Source organism: Haemorhous mexicanus, chromosome 9 (assembly GCF_027477595.1).
Source record: "Haemorhous mexicanus isolate bHaeMex1 chromosome 9, bHaeMex1.pri, whole genome shotgun sequence".
NCBI classification, from domain to species: domain Eukaryota; kingdom Metazoa; phylum Chordata; class Aves; order Passeriformes; family Fringillidae; genus Haemorhous; species Haemorhous mexicanus.
The window spans coordinates 18290957-18312720 of NC_082349.1; the positions used below are offsets into that span (position 1 = coordinate 18290957).

The 21764-nt window shown below is 37.9% G+C and overlaps 1 protein-coding gene across 1 annotated transcript in view; it reads right to left on the minus strand.

Annotated features, from left to right (window-relative positions):
• DPYD (dihydropyrimidine dehydrogenase) overlaps positions 1-21764 on the minus strand; it is a 342395-nt gene that overhangs the window by 95999 nt on the left and 224632 nt on the right. The window contains exons 15-16 of the mRNA XM_059854310.1: positions 15083-15151; positions 12588-12671 (exon numbers count right to left, since the gene is read on the minus strand). Coding sequence (XP_059710293.1) covers positions 12588-12671; positions 15083-15151 — 153 coding nt within the window. The remainder of the gene's footprint in view (positions 1-12587; positions 12672-15082; positions 15152-21764) is intronic.

Sequence of the window (21764 nt, forward strand, 5' to 3'; positions counted from 1 at the left end):
TTAACTGTGCAAACACTCCTCGGGAAGCCTGTGTGTGAGTGCATGTACATCTACATGTGTGCATATATAGAGAGAGAATACAAATAGCAGTCTGAAAGATGTCATAAAAAAACAAAACCCCAAACCAAGTTCTTGGAATTTTTTTTCAATTTTCCCCAAGAACTTCATAAGAAAGGTTTACACTCAGTAGAGCACATTAGTTGATCATGTCTAATTAGTACTACAGAAAATGGATCATATCTTGCCATCTTCAGGCTGTCCCTAAATAATAGTGGCAGTTCTGTCTCACTAAGAGCAGGACAAGGACTCGTACATTTGTGGAAAGAATGAAAATGCAGCTTTTCTCAGACCAAATCCTGACTCTAGAAATGCATGAAGCTTTATTACATAGACCTATTGGATTTATCACCACATGTCACATTGATGATTTGTTGGTCCATTGTCCTGACTGTGAGGATGGGAAGCTCTAGATGGCACAATGAGTGTTGCAAGATACAGCAAGACCTTGCATGTAAAGTCCTAAACTTCATCTGTCACTGACTACAATGACCTAAACAAAAAAGTTTCAGGAATTAAAATACGTTATCATATTTAATGCAAGAGTAAGTTTAATCTTCCTCATACATGTCAAATCTTTGGTGGCCACAAGACTATTCTAATGTATATTTGTTGCCTATGAGTTTTAGGGCTAAATAATGCATTTTTTCAACATGTTTGCAATTTTAAATGCTGATAGTAAGTTACAGAGGACTTATTTTTTATTAATTTATCACACATGAAGCAGATATAAGATTTCTTATGTGCAGATAGGCAAGGGTAGGCAAGGGCAACAACAGTGCATCCTTCTCATGGCAGATTTTCTTTCTGTACTGGCTCTTCAGAAAGAAATCTTGTATTTCTGTTGTATCTATTAGCACTGGAGGAATTTTTTATATGAAAAAAATGTTCTACAGTTAACTTCTCATTCTGAGCAGCATATAGATTTTTCAAAATAGGACCATAGCTATGGGAAAAGAGGGAGAGCTTTTATGATTACAAGAATGATGTAGCATAAGCAAAGCTTTCTAGGTGACAATTTGCAAGACTCATCTGTTAAATTTAATACATGTGCTACTCTCACTTTACTGTTTCATTCAAAAATAGTCTACTAGGGAAGAGTTAAACTTATCCTCAGTCAAACTGCTGTCTGATGGCCCAAGAGGACCTAAATGCATCCTCATCTGAAAAGCAAAAAAGGAGAGGAGGATCTTCCCCTATCTGCTGGTAACCTCCATGTAGCAGGTCAACTTTCTAGAGCATCCTACTCTCCCTCTGAACATTACAGTGGCACTACTGCAGTGTGGAAAGGCAGGGGGACAGGATGCATTTGGAGCAGCTTTAGGAAGTGAGTAATGTTAATTTGGGCAGACCCCTCACATATTCAATCTACTCTACTGGCTCAGTGAGTACCTGTGGATCTGCATTTTTACAGAGATTCCATAAATGGAATGAGGATGTACTAGCCTGACAAGCTGTTAGTTTAAATATGTCTATCCCATATTTCTTGTCCAGAAAACCATTAGAAAATCATAACTTGAAAAAAAAAACCAAAACAAAAAACCCCAACCCTAATAATAGGAAAAACACAAATCTGTGAAGTACTATTCCTTTGCTATTCATTAAAATATGCAGTAAAAGTATGGGAATTCCACATTAAAGCATTGCACATCAGTATCTGCAGCCTTCACCACTTTTATATATATATATATATATATATATATATATATATGTGTGTGTGTGTATATATATATATGTGTGTGTGTGTGTGTGTGTGTGTGTGTGTATTTTACTATTTATCCCTTACACCGTTATCTCCTCTCTTTCCTTGTATGAGAGGCCCAAAACTGTGCTCATAAAACTGTCTCCCTCTAAACCTACACAAAATTTCCACAGTACCAAACCACAGAATTACAGCCAGTCACTGTAGCAAGAGTCACCACTGCAGAATCTCATGGTTAGTTTTACTGCCTTCTTACAGCCTAGAAAGGAGCAGTTTAGGTTGTGCATTTGTCCCATTTCAAACTTAATTAAAGCTAACAATTTGTTTAAAGCCTGTCAAAATAAGGGAAGGATTTCCCAGGACAGAAGATGAATAACTCTCAGCTTCTCATCTGGAGTAAAAAATTCTTCCTCATTTCTCAGGAAATTTGACAGCTTTTGGTCAACATCTATTGACCGCAGCTGTCAAAAAGAAAGAAATGAAAGCAGTTTAACCTAAGGCAGGAATAACAGTTTTCACGGTTGTATGTGAAGCTATCTATATATATTAGGAAAAAATTTAAAAACTGGCCTAAATTACATCAGAGGCTTGGGTTAGCCTGGTCAGCCTCACAAAAATGTAGCTGCTGGTTGAGAGCTTATATCCCTCCAGCAAGAATCCATGATGTGATGTGAAACCAATGCCCCACAATAAATTTTAGAGATAATGATAGAATTCAGGACTCTTCTCCAGTCAATACTGTATTGCTTTTTGTCATAAGATCGAAGATGTACTAGTTTAGCCAAAAAAAAAAAAAAAAAACAAACCAAAAGAACCAGCCCCCAAAATTCAAAGTCTCATTAAATATCTTTAATAAGCCTTCAGCTTTTATTAATTAATTTGCACTTTGAAACAAGGGGTCTTTTCAATGAGAAGGGAGGTTGTAGAGGTGGGGTTTTTGGAAGCATTTCCAAAAAATCAGAGATTCAGATGAGAAAAATTAAACAAATTCCACATAGTTACCATTTCACTAAACTACCATAGCAACGATGTGCTCTGTGACTGACTATTGTTCACTGATTTAATTCAAGGACATACTTATTTTCTACTCTCTTACACGCTCTAAAATGCTCATTTCTTTAAAAAAAGTCTTTTGAAACAAGTCTACTAAGTAAATGAAGACATTTATGTTTTTTTTACACAGCAAAATGTTCTCTTTATAATTTGAACAAAAACTGTAATATTTTTAAACTGAGAAGATATCATATGACTTATATAACTAAGGATGTCCTACTAGTGAAACAAGCACATTTTTGCTTACAAAATACTGCATATTAAGAAGTATAGCTTGGAAAATTTCCATTCATTTTTGCAGACTACATTCATTCTTTTGGTTATAGATTTATCAATTAGGCAAAAACATTACCACTTGAAAGTAAAGACATATTTTTGTCTTTAAATTTAATTAAAAAAAAACCCCCAACCTTACAGAGAGTAACGACTACTGATTCATTATGTTCTGCTAAAGTAAAAATCTAAGTGAGAATTGAGAGACCTGACTGAACTTTCTTTTTCCTGTGGTAAGTTATAAGAACTAAAAAACTCCTGTCACTTAGCTCCATTCCTAGATGCTTGGAATTTATTAAATTAAAGTAAAGCTGCAAGCAAGGTGTCAAAATTGGATCAGCGACTCCTTCAGATCTGTCACTGCGAGTTCCACTCAGGGGACCCTAATTGAGATTCTCCTCTTCTTCCAGTGATACCAACGTGTCACTGGGCTAAATCAAGTCACTCTGGATTAGGTCCAGGTTTTGGGCATGGCTGAACTGGGAAGTCATAGCTCTGAGACCCAGTCAATACTGAGAGAGATAACAGTGGGCATTGAGAAAAGCCAGCAAGAGACTGGGGCTCCTACTGCTCAAAGGAGTCACAGGCTCTTCTCAGACTACTTTGAAAAACTGAAAGAACAAATAGGTGTACATAAAAGAGAAACTTTAAATTCAAAAACATATAACAAAATAAATCTTAAAAGACACATAAAGGGTTTCTACAGAATCAGAATTTCAATAAAAGTTTAATTTTTAGCAGATCCCTTTCTCCCTTTTCCTTCTTACTCTCCACTTCAGTATCACAACAATTTCTCCCTATGTCAGCTCTTTAATCAGAACCTTTGAAAGATGTTAAGAGCACAAGACAAATATCCTTTGATTCTCTCACTTTATTTAAAAAAAAAAAAATTGGAAAAGTACCTTGTTACAGGGTTTCCTTATTGTAGCGCTCACTGGAGCTGCACAAATGCATGATTCTTTACGTATGTCAAAAACCAGACAAAAATGAGTCAAACCAAAAGAACCCACTCCAATGGGTTTTCACTTATCTAATCTAAAAGCTGCCAATTTTAACATAGGTCAGCATCCAAACTCAAGAATGCATTTATCAAAGTGCTGTGTGGGAGATCCTCTTTGGACATATTATTAGCAGCATGGCACTCCTACACCCCTTCTGGATAATGCTGCACCTCATGACTGAAAACCCATGTGCAGACAAGGTCAAAAATGAGCTGGAGGTTTTTGATTGACCAGTACAGGAAAGCAGAAAACATAGATTTGTGTTGGGAGTAAGAACAGCAATTAGAAGGATGTCAAGATCAAGCACAACTGAGACTTGAAAGGTTGGTTGCTGCCTTTAGTCAGCTTTGTAATTACTCCTTTTTCGAATTACAGAAAAGCTTTTTGTTTTCTCCCCAGCACAAAGAGGAAAATAACTGAATTTGTTTTGAAAACTGATTCCTCTCTCTGTGAAGGTGGTTGAGCCATTGTGTTTTTCCTTATTCTGAATGTTTGGGTTTTGTTTCACTTATTTTTAACTTAAAAATGTTATTCTAAGCAACCAGAAGAAACACCTCTATTAGAAAATTTTCTAATTTAAAAATTAGCTATAAGACATTTTATATTTGCTTATAGTTACCTTACATTGATAGGGAAAACAGTCCTTTTGTTTCATTATGATAGGTCTGTTAAAACTTTAGCAATGAGCATTTACAGCTATTGATTTTAATGCAATATTAAAGGCATTTAAGTCAGATGATTTTCTTTGGTTTCCAGAATAAAGATCACTAATAGTTGGCCTGAAAGGTTGATGCACAGTTTGCAGTCCAAATTACCAAATTATTTATTCCAATATCAACTGGGCTTAAATAGTCCAAGTGAAAAATAAAAAACTGCACATTTACCATTAGTAAACTTTTTGGGCACGCTGACTGGAAAGATTTATTTACAGTCCTGGTCTACACAAAGTGTTGACTAATAAAAATGCCTTTTTACCCCTGTCAAAACCAAATATTTTATATTGGTTGTTTCTAGCCAGCCAAAATAATGTTTCTCATAGCACTGTAAAAAGTGGAATGCAGCATGATTAAATAATATTTCAGCTCTTTAGTTCATGCAGAGGTCACCTGCTGGAAGGCATAAGGGTTTGATTAGGTTTACGTCATACATGAAATATTCTAAAGGGAAGCACAGAACTCGAATATGTGAAGGCTGCAGCTACAAATAGCTTTCTGTTGTGGTCAGGTTGGCAAGATCTGTCCTTTCCTATAATATTAAGGCAGAAAAAAATAAATAATTGAGGAAAGCATAAACCTTTGAAACACAAACCTAAGGAATTTAAAACCTATGCTCTGAGAAGAATTTGCCACTCAATTTTATAATGGTCATCAAAGTGGGCATGCATTCAGATTTGGCTACTGTAAAGAGCAAGCTTCCCAGCAAACTAACTTTCTTAGGAACTGAGGCAAAATTTAAAGAAATATGAGTCTAATCCTGAAAGTTCTTATGTAGGCAGTGAAGAGACTAGTTAATATATTGCTAATTAACTTATCAAACACTGGCCTAAAACTGAAACCATAGAAAGAAAAAATTACTAATGTGCACCAGGATAAACAATTTTAAAATGTTGTATTTTACCTGCACAGCTATTTGTTGGTGATCACTTTGTTTCCAGCAAATCCTGTTTAACAGATATCATGGTTACAAGAAACTGCAATGCCTCATGGTGCAACCGCATATCCAAAGGCCCTCCAAAGGGCCTGGGCATTTGTTCAAGTTTTCTACATTTCCCTCTTCTGAAAACATCTCAGGGCATTAAAATACAATTTCAAGATCAAGTACGGGTTGCTATTTGGTTTAAAAGAAAAAAAGAAGGGTTGTTCCTTTAGGGGAAGCACTTACTATATACTTCATTGCTTTTAGGCTACTGAAGTGTCATTAAAACAGTCAAAATCTTGAAGTGCCATTAAAACAGTCAAACAGTGCCAGGTCACTGATTAAGTGACCAAACCAACCTTCTCTGTGACATCTGTCACGCATAATGTGAACTTCAGCAGAAACGATTCCATCATAGTAAGACTGAAAATTAAGTGTAAGCCCAAATAGCTTTCATGTCTTCATGATTTTCAAGGAAACAGAATCACTTTTACCTCTGCTAAGGAAATACATTCTGTAGAGAACGCCTTCCTGACATAAATATAAGTCACCACACATAAACAGTATTTCAAACCTTATTAACAGCCATAGCATGTCATTAAAAACTTTCAGCAAGTTGGTATAGCTGTTAACATTACTGTTGAATTTATAATCCCTTTTTATTTTCCATTTTGTCTTTTGAGTAATTCAATTAGAAATCCTTCAAAGCAATAACAGTGGATTAAATGTTGTCAAATCACGATATGAAATTACAGAATAGAGTTCTGATGATGAATTTATTAAACTTTGCATTTCAATTCATTTCTCCTTGAGTGTATAAAAAGCAGAATTCTTTGGACAAAACACCAATTAACTGTCGTACCTCATTATTAAGCATTGTCTCCTTTTAAAAGATAGAATACGTGAGAACATAAAGGATGCATGCAAGAAATCCATTTAAATCACAACATTTAATTACACTTGAATGGTGTAATTGTAACAGAATGGTAACAGAAAAGAAATGAATTCTCACATACTGGAGGAAGGTGAATGATGTCACTTGTCCAGGAGTGTCCATAAAGCCAGCAAGCTTTTCCTGCTCAGATTTCCAGTGAAATAGCTCATGAATAAATCTTTACTTTTAAAGCAACTAAGGAAAAGGGTTTCGTTTATGAGGAGAGTTCTGAAGAATGAAGGAATAGAAAAAGAAAAAGTCATCTGACAACAGAGAAGATTAAAAACCAATCCAAAGAGGTTAAACGACAAAACCGAATTATCATAAAGGATGATGTTGGACCATGATCAGTGTGGGACCATGAACATAAGTCCACAAAACACATCTCCTGACCTGCTAAAAAGTGTGCTTATGTCTACATTTGTAGGAGTTGAAGCAGGCAATCAGCAGCATCCCCTCTCCCTGCACATCCTAGATTCACTCCCAGTGAAACAATGCCCAGTGCAGCACATCCCTGCACGCTCAGAGTAACAGCGTCACCGCCTCAACAAGAAATCCTTGTTTCTCAGGAACTGAATTTCTTGCTTCTGTTGAGCTTTTCCCTCAATTGAACTACCAAGGCTCCTCTTCAAAACCATTTTCTTGGGCAGCAGGCAATTTCCCTCCTCTCCCCAGTCACTCAGTTTCATGGAATTTACACTGCCTTTGGAAAAGTTTGGACTCTGAGAAACGTGACTGAAAGAGGTCATTTGGTCAAGACGTGCCCCAAAGCCAGAGAGGGCAGTGGCAGATGCAAAGACACTGAGATCAGCTAGGATCATATTTTGAAGAACCAACCAAAATAGATGACAGTGGCCAAAGCAAGAGAACAAGATGTATGAGTTCTGAAACTCCACGGCAAAACCAACACGAACCTCACTCACACTGGTTTATACTGGATTTTGGGTGACAATGTCCACACTGCTGCTACAGCCCAGTGTAGCACCACTCTGCTGTACTTTGCATTAATTTGTAGCAATAACTGATACAGAAGAGAAGAGCGAGAACTAATACTGCCTGCAGGACTCAATGAATTATACTTAACCAGCATATTATTGTAGGCTGATAGTAGAATGTCACATGAACACAGATATAATCAAATTCTGTTTGGGGCATCATTTATTTAAAATACTTCAAGCTCCTTGCTGGCAGAGCAACAGCGAATTAGCATGCTATGCTGTGCACTTCAATTAAAAAGCAGCCTCATCTTTCCCATTTGCAAGGTACAGCAGAGCAAATCTAATTGTGCCATGCAGTCAGCACTCATCTTCGCAGAGTAACCAGGGCTTTGGGGTTTTTTTCTTTTTGTTTTTGACAGATTTGTCGTCCTCTGAATGAGGCAATGTAGGCTTTTATGAAACTTGCCTCCTAATTGCAGGCAATAAACATAAGCACAGCCAGCAGCAGACACTGTAGCAAGTACCACTGAAGCAAAATGAAAATAAAGGTAAGAAAAGAACCACAAAGCAAGTTCATTTTACATATGATCTGAATAGTTAAACCACCAGAATCTGGATTTCAGTGCTCACAAGAGACACGTACATTCCTTCTTCAATATAAACTAAAACAAAAAAAAAAAAAAAAAAAAAAAATCAAATAATACCTCAAACCTAGGGCTTAAATGCTGAGGTAGGCAAAGATTTTTTTTCTATTTTGGGGGTTAGAAGGAATGACTAATTAATGAGAAATAGTTATATGCCACGATGCTATTAACTTTAGCAATATTTGCTTATAGCACAAAGGCCAAGATCTTTGAATATGAGATTAGTTGCTTTTGACTTGAGACCTTGTTCATACTGATTATCTCAATCCAAGTGAATACCCAAGTCCTTTTATACTGTACTCATTTCCTATTCCTGGTACAAAGAATGCAGTGCCTTTGGTGAGGAATTGAACACGGTGAATCCACAGAATTGGCTGTCTGAATGGACTCCAGGAGGGCAGGTACTGGAAGGTCCCACTCGGACTGGCACTAACACCACCACCAGTGAGGTGGCCACAGCTTTGTCTGCCTAAAAACTCCAGAGATGGAGAGCTCCACCAGACAACATATTCCTGATCCGCATCACCTTGTTAGGGAATTCTCTTCCTAATGCACAATTTGAAACATTCAGCCTGCACTTAGCCCCTTGCTCTATCATCTGACATGACAGAGAATAATCTTCTTTTTGTAGCTACTCTTGCAGCATTTTGTCTCGTCCTTTCACGTAGTTGTAAGCTGCTCTTTCTTTCCCTCTGTGGTTTTTCGCTGCCCACTAGGCCAAGAAGACTCACTGATAATTTTGAAAATGTTTCTTGGGAGATGCACATTACAGTTCTCAGACATGGGGTTTCATCTTAGCAGGAATGCAAAGTAAACCCAGATTACTGACTCACTTTAACTATACATTCTTGGCAGAGCAGCTGGAGAGACTTGTTGACCTTCAGACCAAAATCAAAAAGACAAACACTTATATTTCTTGGTTTCACATGACATTAATAATTCTGAATATTCAATGCCACTTTTTAGAAGGATAAGAAAAAAAAAAAATTAAAACATCTTTGCATGGTTTCCAGTGAAGGAAAAAAAGTGTACCACAAATACAACATCAGATATGTTATGAGTGCTACCATCTCACATGCTTGATTTATCATTTTCATAATTTTATTCTAAAATTACTACAAGGAAAGGGACGCTGTCATTTTATAATAACCTGCTGTTCACCATGCTGTCTTTATGTTTACTATTACACGTTTTGTACACAAAGGTTATCTGATTCAAGGAAAATCTGTGCATTAGTGCTGGTAAACTTAATGACAAATTCTATTACAATATCCACTTTTATCCTGTTGCAGATTGTTACAAAAGAATACAAACCCTAACTTTATTATCATTAATCAGCATTAGTAAATATAATTGACATTTTATACAGAACCAGCTTTAAGTAACTTATTGGCAGCAATACAGATACCTCTGAATATTACCCTCTGGCTAGCCACGCTGTTTGGGCGCCAGAGTGTCTGCACTAATGACTTAGAATTAAAATCAAATAAAAGCTGAGAACTGTAATTCAGTATAAAACAAACAGACATACTTAGTACCCATTTTTATATATATAATTTGGATATACCAGGATCCTTTTTAATTTGTGGTTGATATAAAACAGTGAAAGCGTTTGATACAAGACAACAAAATGGGATAGAGAAAAAACAAATCTAATGTTCCCAGATTTCTACACTTACCCTGTGGGCACACCATAGGAATTGGAATGAGAAGAAAAAGTAGACAGTGTAATTAACCTTTCCTTTCCCTTTTTTTTTTTTTAAACAACAACAAAAAGGCAGAACATGTTAGACATTACAAATAGTAAAAATGCACATTTTTCTGCCATTATTCTTCATCTCAGCAATTTCTCTAGTTTTCTGAGGATTTAATGTGCTTAAGCATGAAAGAGACCTAATCCTTGAAAAAAATTCCTATGAAGACATGGATTATGTTATCAAAAAGATTTAAGAAAACCTGTTTCACTGTACAACCAGGAAAGCTGCTCTACCTCTCAAAGCCTCATGCCCTGACTTCCAGATAGGGAGTGTTGTTTTTTTCCAGAGCATATCTGAGCCCTGTCTTCCCCACACCACCCAGGTATGACCTATTTGACTTCAGCTCTGGTGGGGGGGAGGGGGGAAGGAGGAAAGGGGAAATAATACTAAAATACCAAAATACTATCTAGCACTTTTGTATCTTCTGATGGGGTCTCCAGGGGCCACCGTGTGTGGAAGCCCCTGAAGGGCTACTGATAAATCTTGTTGCACATATCATTACTTAATCCAGTTTATTCCCATCCTTTGCTTTAATAATCTACATTTAAAATCTATAACTTAATTTTAGCCAACTCTGAGGAAGAACATCAGGATCTGGCTCTCTAAACATTCTCTCTTTCTTTATTCATTTATTCATCTAAAGAAGTTGATTCTTTTCTGAGCTCTCATTTTGATAAGACAAATAAGAAAACAGGAAAATGTTTAAGCAAGAGTAGTATATATGAAACATTCCAAGGAATATCCATACTGTATGGGAAAGACAGAAATGTTATTATTATAAAAGCACACATGTATATGTAAAGAAATCTTCTTTCTTTATGGATCTGATCTCCTCCATGGAGAGTCACAAATCCACACGATAGCCCTGAGTGCTCAGATTTTGCATTTGCTTCTCTGATTTTACAATAGCTGAAAGATATGGAAAAACTCATGTACCCAGACAGCTCCCTACTGACTAGACATCTAAGCAACTTCGCATGCATACATTACTCCAACCACTGAAAGCTAGAAATAACACAATCATAAAAAAAAATAAAACCCCCATGCTTGAAAGGAGTCTGTTTCAGTTTGGAACCTCCAGGGCTCTCCCTGACTAGACTGCACCTTCCACAGTGCCCTGCCTGCTCAGGCAGGGGCACGCCAAGCTACTGAGTTATGCTCTGCAGACTGAAGGGAGGGAATTCCTTCAAAAACTTATAAACATGGCTAAAATAGCAGTTTGTTTTTGAATGCAATTCAGGGAAAAAAAATAATAACTACTACTGTTTTGCTAGTGTTATCCTGGAGGGCTTTTATGATCCTCTCCCATTTTTATTCACAACTTCATTAAATGACCACTGGCTATAAAAAGCATCCAGATTACTTTCATTAAAAATAATAATCTACAGCATGGACCAGATTGACATAATTTTGTTCACAGAAAACAATAAAATGCCCAGGGCACAGTGCCTGACAGTATTGCCATGATAAAGCTATACTTGAAGTGTGTACACTTGAAATGTTGCACTGATTACAGCTCCTAGTGCCTCCCTAGTTTCAGAAAGTGAATGCTTTACTTACCCAACTACACCTCAGGTCTTCTAAGTTTTGTGTTTAACTAAGCAAGGGAGGATGAATTAAGATGCTTACTAGCCCTCTACAAAGGGGCCAGCTGAATAATAATATGTCAGTTTTAGGGTATATAATTATGCTACTCTGCATCCCCTTCCTCCTCTTCTTCTCCCTGTCCCCAAAATGTATTAGGATGGGAAATCAAACAGGCTTCATAATTCAGAAATTTTGATGGTCAAACTCTGGAAAATCTCTCCTTGTAGACTGTGAACCAAGATTTTTCAGAGACTTTCAATTCACCATATTTGGGCATTTTTCAGAGCTAAAACAAATTTCAAGCCATGATCAAAACATGCAAAAATCTACAAACTTCAAAAGGATATTAGCATGAGAATTAGGGTTTGTATGTATATATTTTCTTTTCATGGGCAAAACAACACACATTCTCCTAACAGAAGTCATGGGATGTACTGATAAACTCTGCAACAAATTTCTGCATCAGGCATGGATAATCCCAATCTCAACCATATAAACCACCAAATCTATAGTAGCAGAACACAGGCTCTTACAAGAGAAGGTGTTAACTCTACATGGTACTACCAGACTGCATGGACTATTCTGTAATTCTGAAATACACTCAGGTTCGTATGTTAAAAATTGTGAAATGAAATGCATGTGTATCTCATGTCCTTAAAAATCATTACTGATATATGCAGTAATTATTAGCTTGTGATTTAAAAGACATCTACAGGGCACTGAAATGGAAATCAACAAATTCTAAGTGCTTTTTTAAAGTTATTTGTTTTCATCATATTCCTTGTCAAATACATAATGCATTTTTGTTCTCAGAAAAACTAAGCATTTTGTACATTCTCAGCTTCTTTTTTTTTTTCCTCTCATCAATAAATATTTAAACACATTCAACCTAAAAATCTCAAGCTGGTAATCTGCAGCTTGTGTCTTGCCCCCTGAGGTGTAACTATCAATGTGGCAGAGCAGGATTGCTGGAGAGACATTAAACAGATTGTGGTTACAGTCCTACCTGCCCACAGGCCAGTCCCATGCCTCGCTCCCCCATACCATGAGGACATGATAAATTTAACTCCAGTGCATCAGCACCAGCAACCTATAAAACACGAGGAAGGAAAAAAATGAAAAATTAATTTCAAATAATGCACTCTTTTCATGTAGCATTTACTGTTCACATTAAATAGATTTCTTCAGACATTTGACTTATTTTTCTTTTTAAGAGAAAAAGCTATGGTTGTGATACCCTAGAAAAGAAGCATGTTGATCATTAGAGAGAAAAAACTTCAAAAACTGATGTGGTTTCCAAAGATTCTTAAGGAATTAGAGTACAAAAAAGTAAAAAGATATGAGCAGAATAAGGAGTTGGTTCTGGAAAATGTTAAAAAATTAAATGTAATTACAAGGCCTAAGAGCAGCACTAAGGGCTTTGGCAGGCAGGGTTACACAGGTGTTGCTGTGCTCAGAAGAACTGTAACTCAGTAACAAATATTTCCTTTCTGCTTTAATGGATTCAGTCTCCAGATTTTCTGCAGGCACCTGTACTGTGCCATAGCTTTCGTCATTAAGTAAATTTGTTTCTAAAGAACAAGAGGTTAATAAAAAAAAGCCTAAACAAACATATTAGCCATGCTAATTCCTGTCCATCGCCCTCTATTAGTTAGAATTAAAAGGGGAAGGAGCCGAGCTGTCCAGGGGCAGCACACAGACACGCTCCTCTTCCTTTCTGAACTGCTCTGGCCTGACACGAACATCTCTCCTGTTTGCCTTCCAGTGGCTCTAACTAGGGTTTTGTTCTGCATCTGCATTTTGTTTTGCTTATTGAACTGGAGTAACTTAGCCTGCTGTGTGGCCATGGTTCAGCAGCTCCCAAAGTGCGTGAGCAGGGAGAAGCCATCCATCACTCCCAGGAACCCTCCCCGCTCCGGCCGGCTCGGCCATGCCGGGGCTGTCGGCCTCCCTGACAAGCTGACCTTTTGGATGAATAGGTCATCCTCCTGCTGAGACACTGTGCTACCTTCTGGGGCTTCTGCTCTTGTGAAAGCCACATCCATTACCTCTAGGCAGGATCCTACGCGTGCCATTAAACATCCCTGCTCTTCAGCTGCGCATTCCCGGGCACCCCAAACTGGTGCTGCTCTCCACAGGGCAGACACCATCAACTGCTTCCCAGAAGAACGTTCTATCACACAGGTTACACATCATTGACTGCATTTAGAGAACCACTTCTTTTCTAAAGGGTAACATAACTACAAGCACGGATTGGAAATATGTGTCTCAAAGTTGGGCAGCAGTACCAACAGATTAAAAAAACAACAGGAGCAAAGGCACAGTAAAGCCATTCATCCTTATCAGTTTAAAAGTGGCACTGCCTCTGTCAAGCATAGATTTCAAAATATGATTTCATGGTCAATTAGGTAAATATAGGTATAAATTGAACTAGTGTTGAAGATCACCAAGCTAACTACTGAAAATGTTTAATTTCCCTTCCCTAAGTCCCCAAAGTGACTTCTTCCCTCATAGGTTTAAAATGCTCAAAGAAAATTGATAAGTGTCACCCTACATAACCACAGGAGGGCTTAGGACACTGAATAAAGCAACAATGATGTGGAAACATTCTGCCATATGAAAACACAAATTCAAAATTTCCACATCTCTACCCATACATATGTGAAAGCATATTTATAATTTAAACATTTAAATCTGAGGTAGTGCTAGCAATAACTACAAGGTAACTTTTTTTTCTTTGCTTAGACTTGTTAAAACTATGCTTTGAATTTCCTCTAGAAACTTTATGTGGAAAACACACTTTAATTTAAACGTAAAAACTTTGCTTTCCATTCAGATATAGATACATTTCTGAATGAAATTAGTGCAGTCCTGATAAGTATTTCTTACACTATTCCCTATGGACACAGGTACAAGTTATTAAATAGTTTTTTTCTCAAATTGAATAGAAATTTCAGGTGCATAGTCTGTTTGCATTTCTGTAAGATTGGATTTATATTTTAGAAAGCCTACTGACTGCTATTATATATGCTGACTTTCTCAGCTATCATTTTTGAAAGTCTGTATTAAAACTAGAATAGCATTAAATGAGCCCTTTATACTTTAAATATTCAAGAGTTTTATATTCAAAATTTCTTCTGGTGCTGTCAAACTAGTGTGCCTCTAGGCAAGGTAAGATCAAGTTGGGCTCTCAAAGGTAGAATTAAATTTTATCAGGGTATCTGTCATAATATACAGTTTGCTTAAAATGCAAATAAAAAGTATATAGATTCAAAGACTAAAGGCTTTCCAGGTACTGCTTAAAAATCTGAGGGACCATTTTTATGGAACAGGTTTCCTTTAAGTTTACATTTCCATCATTTTAATGAAAACAGAATAAACAAATTATAATGGACATGTTTTGAATTCTCATTTTTCACTTTGAATCTATTTCTTTCAAGCTCTTGTTTTCAAGCAGAATTTTTAAAGAAATATGTGGAAACACATTTAGGAAACCATTACCTGAGCCATTTTTGAAAGTTCAGTCCAGTCCTCCTTGTTATAGCTGCACATGATGCTGGCAATCAGAACCTGGAAAGAGCATATATACATTATTGTAATACTGTACCTGACTGTGACTCTAGACATAAACTGCACAGCCTGCTTTTGGGAAATACCAGCTGTCTGCCAGGAGCTAGAGAGTGAAATACAGCTGCAGACTTCACTGGGGACAAGAAACAGTGAACAAACTCATCTATTATATCCCTGGGTTTTAGAGAAGGTCTATCCACGTGCATTCTCTCTGTCATGTGACACAGTGAGAACAAAGTCTGTCCTACACACACAGCCAACCCAGAAACTGTCAGACACACTCGTTCTTGAGGTCTGAGGAATGAAGCTATTTACTATTAATACAAATGACAGAAGCCTTTTGACTATTTAGAGGTAGGTAAGACCTCAGTGCATGAGTTTACACTCCAATGTGGCAGTGTTTGGACACAATATTACAGCTGACTTCAGGAATCCAGGAGACATCAAATCCAGACCCTGGAGTCTCTTACCATGTAACTTCAGGACAGTGAAAGACAGTCAGAACTATTTTGTGTCCCAGAGGCAACTGGGAGGAGACTTTCAGCATGTGGGGAAATTCTGCAGGACTGGGAGAATGGCCCAGGGAATCTCCAGCTTTTGTTATGCCATGAGGTAAGATCAGCAGAGAAATAAGCCCACAAACTCCTGCATGAACTTCTTAGAAGGATGATGTTTGGAAGAAAAAATGCAACAGAGAGCTATATTGCAGCAGCTAAAAGGTTAAATCAGAAAAGATATCAGAGATCTTAATAGAAGTCTACAAGCTCAGTCTATGTTCAAAGGAAATGTGAGGAGAGGAGAATACAGAAGTGTCTGGCCATGCTCTTGTTTATTTGGCCCCTTTACGTGAAACTTTCACATGAAAGTTTGATTGACAGGTAACATGACATTTTATTTTAATCTTTTTGTTTTCCAAACAAGATTTACTGTCTCACTAACATCTAGGGTTGGCTGAATTTGTCACCCCCTCATTTTAACACTTCTCTTGAACTTTCCCATAATGCTGAGGATTAATGACTCATTCATTTCAAACAAATACTGAAAAGCATGGTGTAGAAAAATTGTTCAACACACACAATTGCTGGAAGCTGTAAACTCCCAAATTATCTGCATAAGAAGGAGGAGATATTTATTATCTTCAGAAGGGAGGGAAACACACTTTGAAAAGTAAGGCAGGTATGGAGAAAATTGGACATGGTGAGGTTACATTCTATTAATTTAAAACGAAACACATTCCAAGCATATTAATTTAAAAGGAAACACCACGTATCATCACCATTATTTCCATTGTTTTTCTCTGATGAGTCTCTACAATGAACCCACCTACCTGCAGACTGCCCACCCACCCACCCTTCTGGCTGCTGCCTGCAGGATGGCAGTCTGGTGAGAAGGGAAGTGTTTGATGAAGTGCCTGCCTTGCCTGCAGGTGCCCATTTGGGCTCACCTCTGGCATAAATATAAGACCAAACTCTTCATTAAGCACACACAGTCATTAGTGCCCACGCTTTTATTCCCCTCTGACAGGGAAAAAGTCTCTCTCCTATACCATAATTTTTTTAATAGGGAAAAATCTTATATAGCTGTATAGGTCAAATGTTAATGAAACAAAATCTGCTCTGTGTCCTATTTGAATATTCAAGATAAATTGAGGGCTCCAGAAATAAACAGAAATCTCTTTTAAAGGACTTTAATTTTTTAAAAGCAAAAATTGTGACAAATCTGTCCAGGAAATTATATATGGGAAAAATTTAAAGCAACTGGAATTTATCTAGAAACAGTATCTTGTAAAATTCATGCTTTTTATAAACCAGCTAAAGCAAAAAAACAACCCAGCAGCTCAGACACTGACAACATGATAAGGATTTTCACAGTTGCAGTCACAATCCAAAGTACATCAGAAATCTACACAATTGAGCTTTAATACAAACAAAATTTTTCCTTGGGAAAGTTGTAAGACAACAAGGGCAGCTGACTAGATTCATAAGTAGTTGAGTTAGGTTACATCAAGTGTTACTAATGAAATTTGAAAATTCTGCTGGGAGTGTACAAAAAAGGAGGAACATGATCTGTGATGTTTCAAAGAGCTGTTAATTAAGACAACATGTTTATTTAATATTGATTAGTTTTAGGATTCATATTTAATATTAAGCCCATACTTTTTGACAGAAGCAGTAGTTTACAATAACAATAATAACTGAAAACAAAAATTACATTTTTGCCATGACTGTTCACAGGAAAGCCATGATCTCAGAGGGAATAATGAAAATTTAAAAACAGTAGGGATTTTATGGTTTTCCCCCACCAGTGTTCTCTTATAACTGAAAATAAACTTACTTCCTAGGTGAAAGAATATCCCCCAGCACTCTGTACTAACAAAACTGTCCTGTCTCAAGTGACTGTTCTTCTCCAAAACACCTTTACAGTTTCCTCCTTTGGATTCAGTACCCAAGAAAAAGAAATAATCACTGTCATGTGTGAACATTTAGGGGAACTATCGGTGGTGCCTGAGGTTCGGATCTACTCCTAAAATCACACATGGAAATTTATGAAGAGAATATAGACTATTATCACTATCTAAAAGAGAATAGCAAGAACAAAGTAAGAACTACAAGTAATGATAGGCAGAGGTTTTATTGGAAAGAAATATATGAGAGCTGTATCACATTTCAGCTTCTAAATCTCTTCTCACTCATATTTTCAGCGCCTACAGTGCTGTGTACCACATTACCAACCCTGCAAATTCAATAGCCCCAAACAGTTGCTATCTCATGGAAGTCCAGCACATGGCCCAGCCCAGGAGCATCTGCAGAGAGCACATCCTTCCTTTTGATTCCTCAAATTTTCAGCGGCAACCTGACGCGAGCTTAATTACAGTGGTTTGAGCCACAAGTGTGAGGCTGCACACGCTTCCCAGCTTACAAAAGTAGGCTCCTGACAGATCTTACAATGAGCTGCTGCTAGAGTGTGGTAAGTGGTAAATGAGGGTTGACTAAATTGCAGCTTTGTCATAGCTCGAGTGTGGGCTGCCTGCAAACTGTGCATGATTGAAGCACAGTGGGACCCCTGGCCCATTCCTTATTCCAGATCAAAATCATGGCTGGTAGATGCTGTTCCCCCTTCTCCTCCATCCAAAGTGCTGTTTTGCCTGTTGTGGGAGATGCTGCTGCCCCGCCCCACGCTGGGGGAGCACAGCAGCCCTGTGGACTCTGTCCCTCCCTGAACATCACTGTGACACATGTCACCAGACAAGGGCTTTTCACCCCACACGACGTGACTGACAATTTCTCCAAATGCCTATAAAGGGACAGATGCATGTTTGCAACACCACACACTGCTCTCCGTTCAGCATTTTCCTGATCATTCAAGGAACAAAGAGGTCCTCAATAAAACTTGCTTTTTGTTGGAGGGAAGGGAGGTGGAAAAGGGAGGGTATGTAATGTACCAGTTAGGACACCATTATAAGATGAATATACTGTAGCTAAAGCAGTAAAAAGCTACGTTTCACACAATTCTGTGACTAATGCATTAGTAGTTGTTCTACTTAAAAGAACACTGACAAGGTACTTCTCATAATCCTTAAAATATTTTTCTCCCTGTTTATAATAATCCCCCTGGAAGCTTAAACTAGAATCTATTTCCCTTGTGAATGTTTTTTCCTCATCCATTATCTCTATGCCGATGTCTCATGAATGCAATAGAATGAAAAGAAATAATAAGGATGAGGTTTGCCACTGTCTATGTTTTCAAGTGATCTTTATTTCTTAGCACACAGAAAGACGAGGTTCACTGCAAGAGGTTGCAAAACAAAAAGAAGGAGGAAAAAAAACAACAACTGAGTCTAGTTTGGGTCACATCTATTTAAAGCCAGAGAGCAGTAAAATTCTACGTTGACAATTACCATTTGTCCAGTGCTGCTCTGCAGGGAGTAAGGGAGTTTCAGTGCACTCAAACAGCCTGAAATAAAAGTCTCAGCTGTCTGGATTTAAATGTGAACACTGTCAATTCCTGCAAATTTAAGAAAAATTCTCAACATACAGAATGAAATCACAATCCTCTATGCCTGTGATAACCATATTTATTTTGGTCATCACGCACTAGCCAGAGCCTATATCTGTTCTGAATCTCCTCTTCCAGGCCTGTGCATAATCTCCCTGCACTTCAGGAAATCCAGCCACCATAATTTCTGCTTGCTCTTCTCTGCCTGTACCTTCTTATAGCTGCACCAGACTTGAGGGCAGTTCTGAATCATGCCCACAGGTGCTCTGTTTAGACACTGCTGCTGGCCACACCACACACCCCTCTCTGACTTCTCAAACACTGACAAAAAGCCACAGTATTTTACTGTTTTAGGTGCAAAATCCCTCCAAAAATAGAAAGAGATTCTTAGCATCATCATTAAAGACCGCTCCCCTGAAAGTTGTAAAATCAAGAGGAGCTTTGAGGAAGGCTGAAGGACTGGGCTTTTTAACAGCTATTTGTTTGGGAAGCAGAGATAAGGAATAGGATAACTGGTGTTTAAAGATGGGGTGCAGAGATTGAAGATTTTATTAAGAAACAGATTTCAATACCCACAGAATTACTGTTGATCAAGCTAAACTTCAAAAGGTATTTGTCTTTGGGTCAGATGGAAACTTCCCTTCAAAACCCATTTTTCTTTTAAAACAACACAGTCTGGCCTTGCCACACGACCTGCTCAGTCTGAACAAACTCAAACATTTTAAATAAAGATTCCTCAGGAAGCATTTAGCAAGAAGGAGCTTGGCAGTGATGATACAATCTTTCCAGAGGAATGGCAAAAGTGAGATGTTCAGTTCACCACTCACCAGTGGAAAAGGCACCTACATCAACACAAACACGAGGAGAGAACTTCTTGGCAGCTGCATCACTGTTCCACAGCATTAAATCCCCCATCAGTCCGGAGGAGGGGTACCTGCACTCAGTTCTGCCCCACACCATCTCTCACCCACACGCCGTAACACGCCGGAGCGCTCGGAACCTTTCCTGAAGGTCCTGCCCAAGTGCAGCCACAAGAGCACAGGGCCACCAGGTCCTTGGAGAGAAGTCCACAAAGAACAGTTTACAGGGCACTCCCTTTGCTATTTCAATGACGCAATAAATAACCTTGTAAATATCTACACAAAAGAAACACCTGCAGATGGACTTCTCACAGCTCTTCAGGTGAGTCAAACACATGGGCCTAGGCCAGACTGCCCTCACAGCAGCTCTAAAAATGCAGGCTGGACAGCCAAGAGCTGGCAGTGAGGGAGTAACTACAGCAACACAGGAGTTTTGGGCTGTTCTAGTCTCAAGACTCACACCAATACCCTTCCTCTCTAAACCTGCCCCTTACACAGCATCATGTTCAGGAGCTGTGCCACACTGAGCCAGCAGAAAAGTTCTTGGAGGCTTTGTGCTATCCAGGGCCACCTGCGGCCACCCTCTGCTTTTCAAAACGGTCAGTGGCTGATGAAATGATCCCCCTCAAAAAAACAGAGCCAGAATTACCAATGTACAGAACACTCTTAACACCCACTGCACAAGACAAGAGAACAAGCACAGCAAACATTCTGTGCTGCACAAATACACTCAAATGTGCAGTACTGAAAAACAACGGGAGCACAAACATTTGCTGCTATAAAAATAACCCTCTGGAAACCAGCCTGATTTTGATGTCTTGTACACTCAGCCTGGTTTCTCTTTTCCTGTACATTCTTGTAAATTTTGATTTGTTGCAGAACTGAAATAAAAATAAGCTTCTTATTAAAAACTACCTAGAACATCAAATCCCATGCAATAAGAAAGTTAACAATTGTAAAACCTGTCATGTCTCTGAGAAGCAGAGGAATTATCTTGTTATCAATTTAATAATGGAACACTGAAGTAAATGATGCCATCCACTGACACCAGTAACACTGTCTCTCCTGGGAAATTCATGTTGGTAGGAACTGTCAATCTAGATGGATATGGACATATGAAACATTGTACCTTCAGTCCATAAATCTATTCTTTCTGCACTGCCTTAATAAAAAGATTCTGCATGATGATAAAGACAAGCAACGCAGAATGTCTTGACACTGCTGACCTGCGATTCTGCTTCTCTCCTCTCTTCTTTTTTCAGGGAATTTACTCTCCAGTAAATAATTTAACAATCTCTAACCATCCAGTATTTTCCTCCTTCACTTGCACTTAAAATACATACATTTGAGTATATGAAAATGGGACAAGTAAGGGATATTAGTATGTTTATTATTCAGCTGCAGCATACCTTCTGAATAAAGCACTTTCTGTGCCTTGCTACTTTATAATGAGATCTTCTGTTTGTTTTTTAAAGGAAGGGGAAGTTAAATACAACAGAGCAACACAAAAATAGGCCAAACATTATCAGCACACAACCAAGTCTCAAAAGATGTTGACAAAAATTTGAAAATGCTATGATTTTCTCTATGTGTTACATAAAAAAGTCAGCATGAGCAGAAAACACCAAAGATTCTAATCCCAGGCTAAATGGAGATGCTGATTTTTAAAGGCAGTTATTTTCATATGATGACTCTGCTTCTGTCAATGAGATCCACCTATTTAATGAGATTATATGATGGATTTCAGTGAGTACACT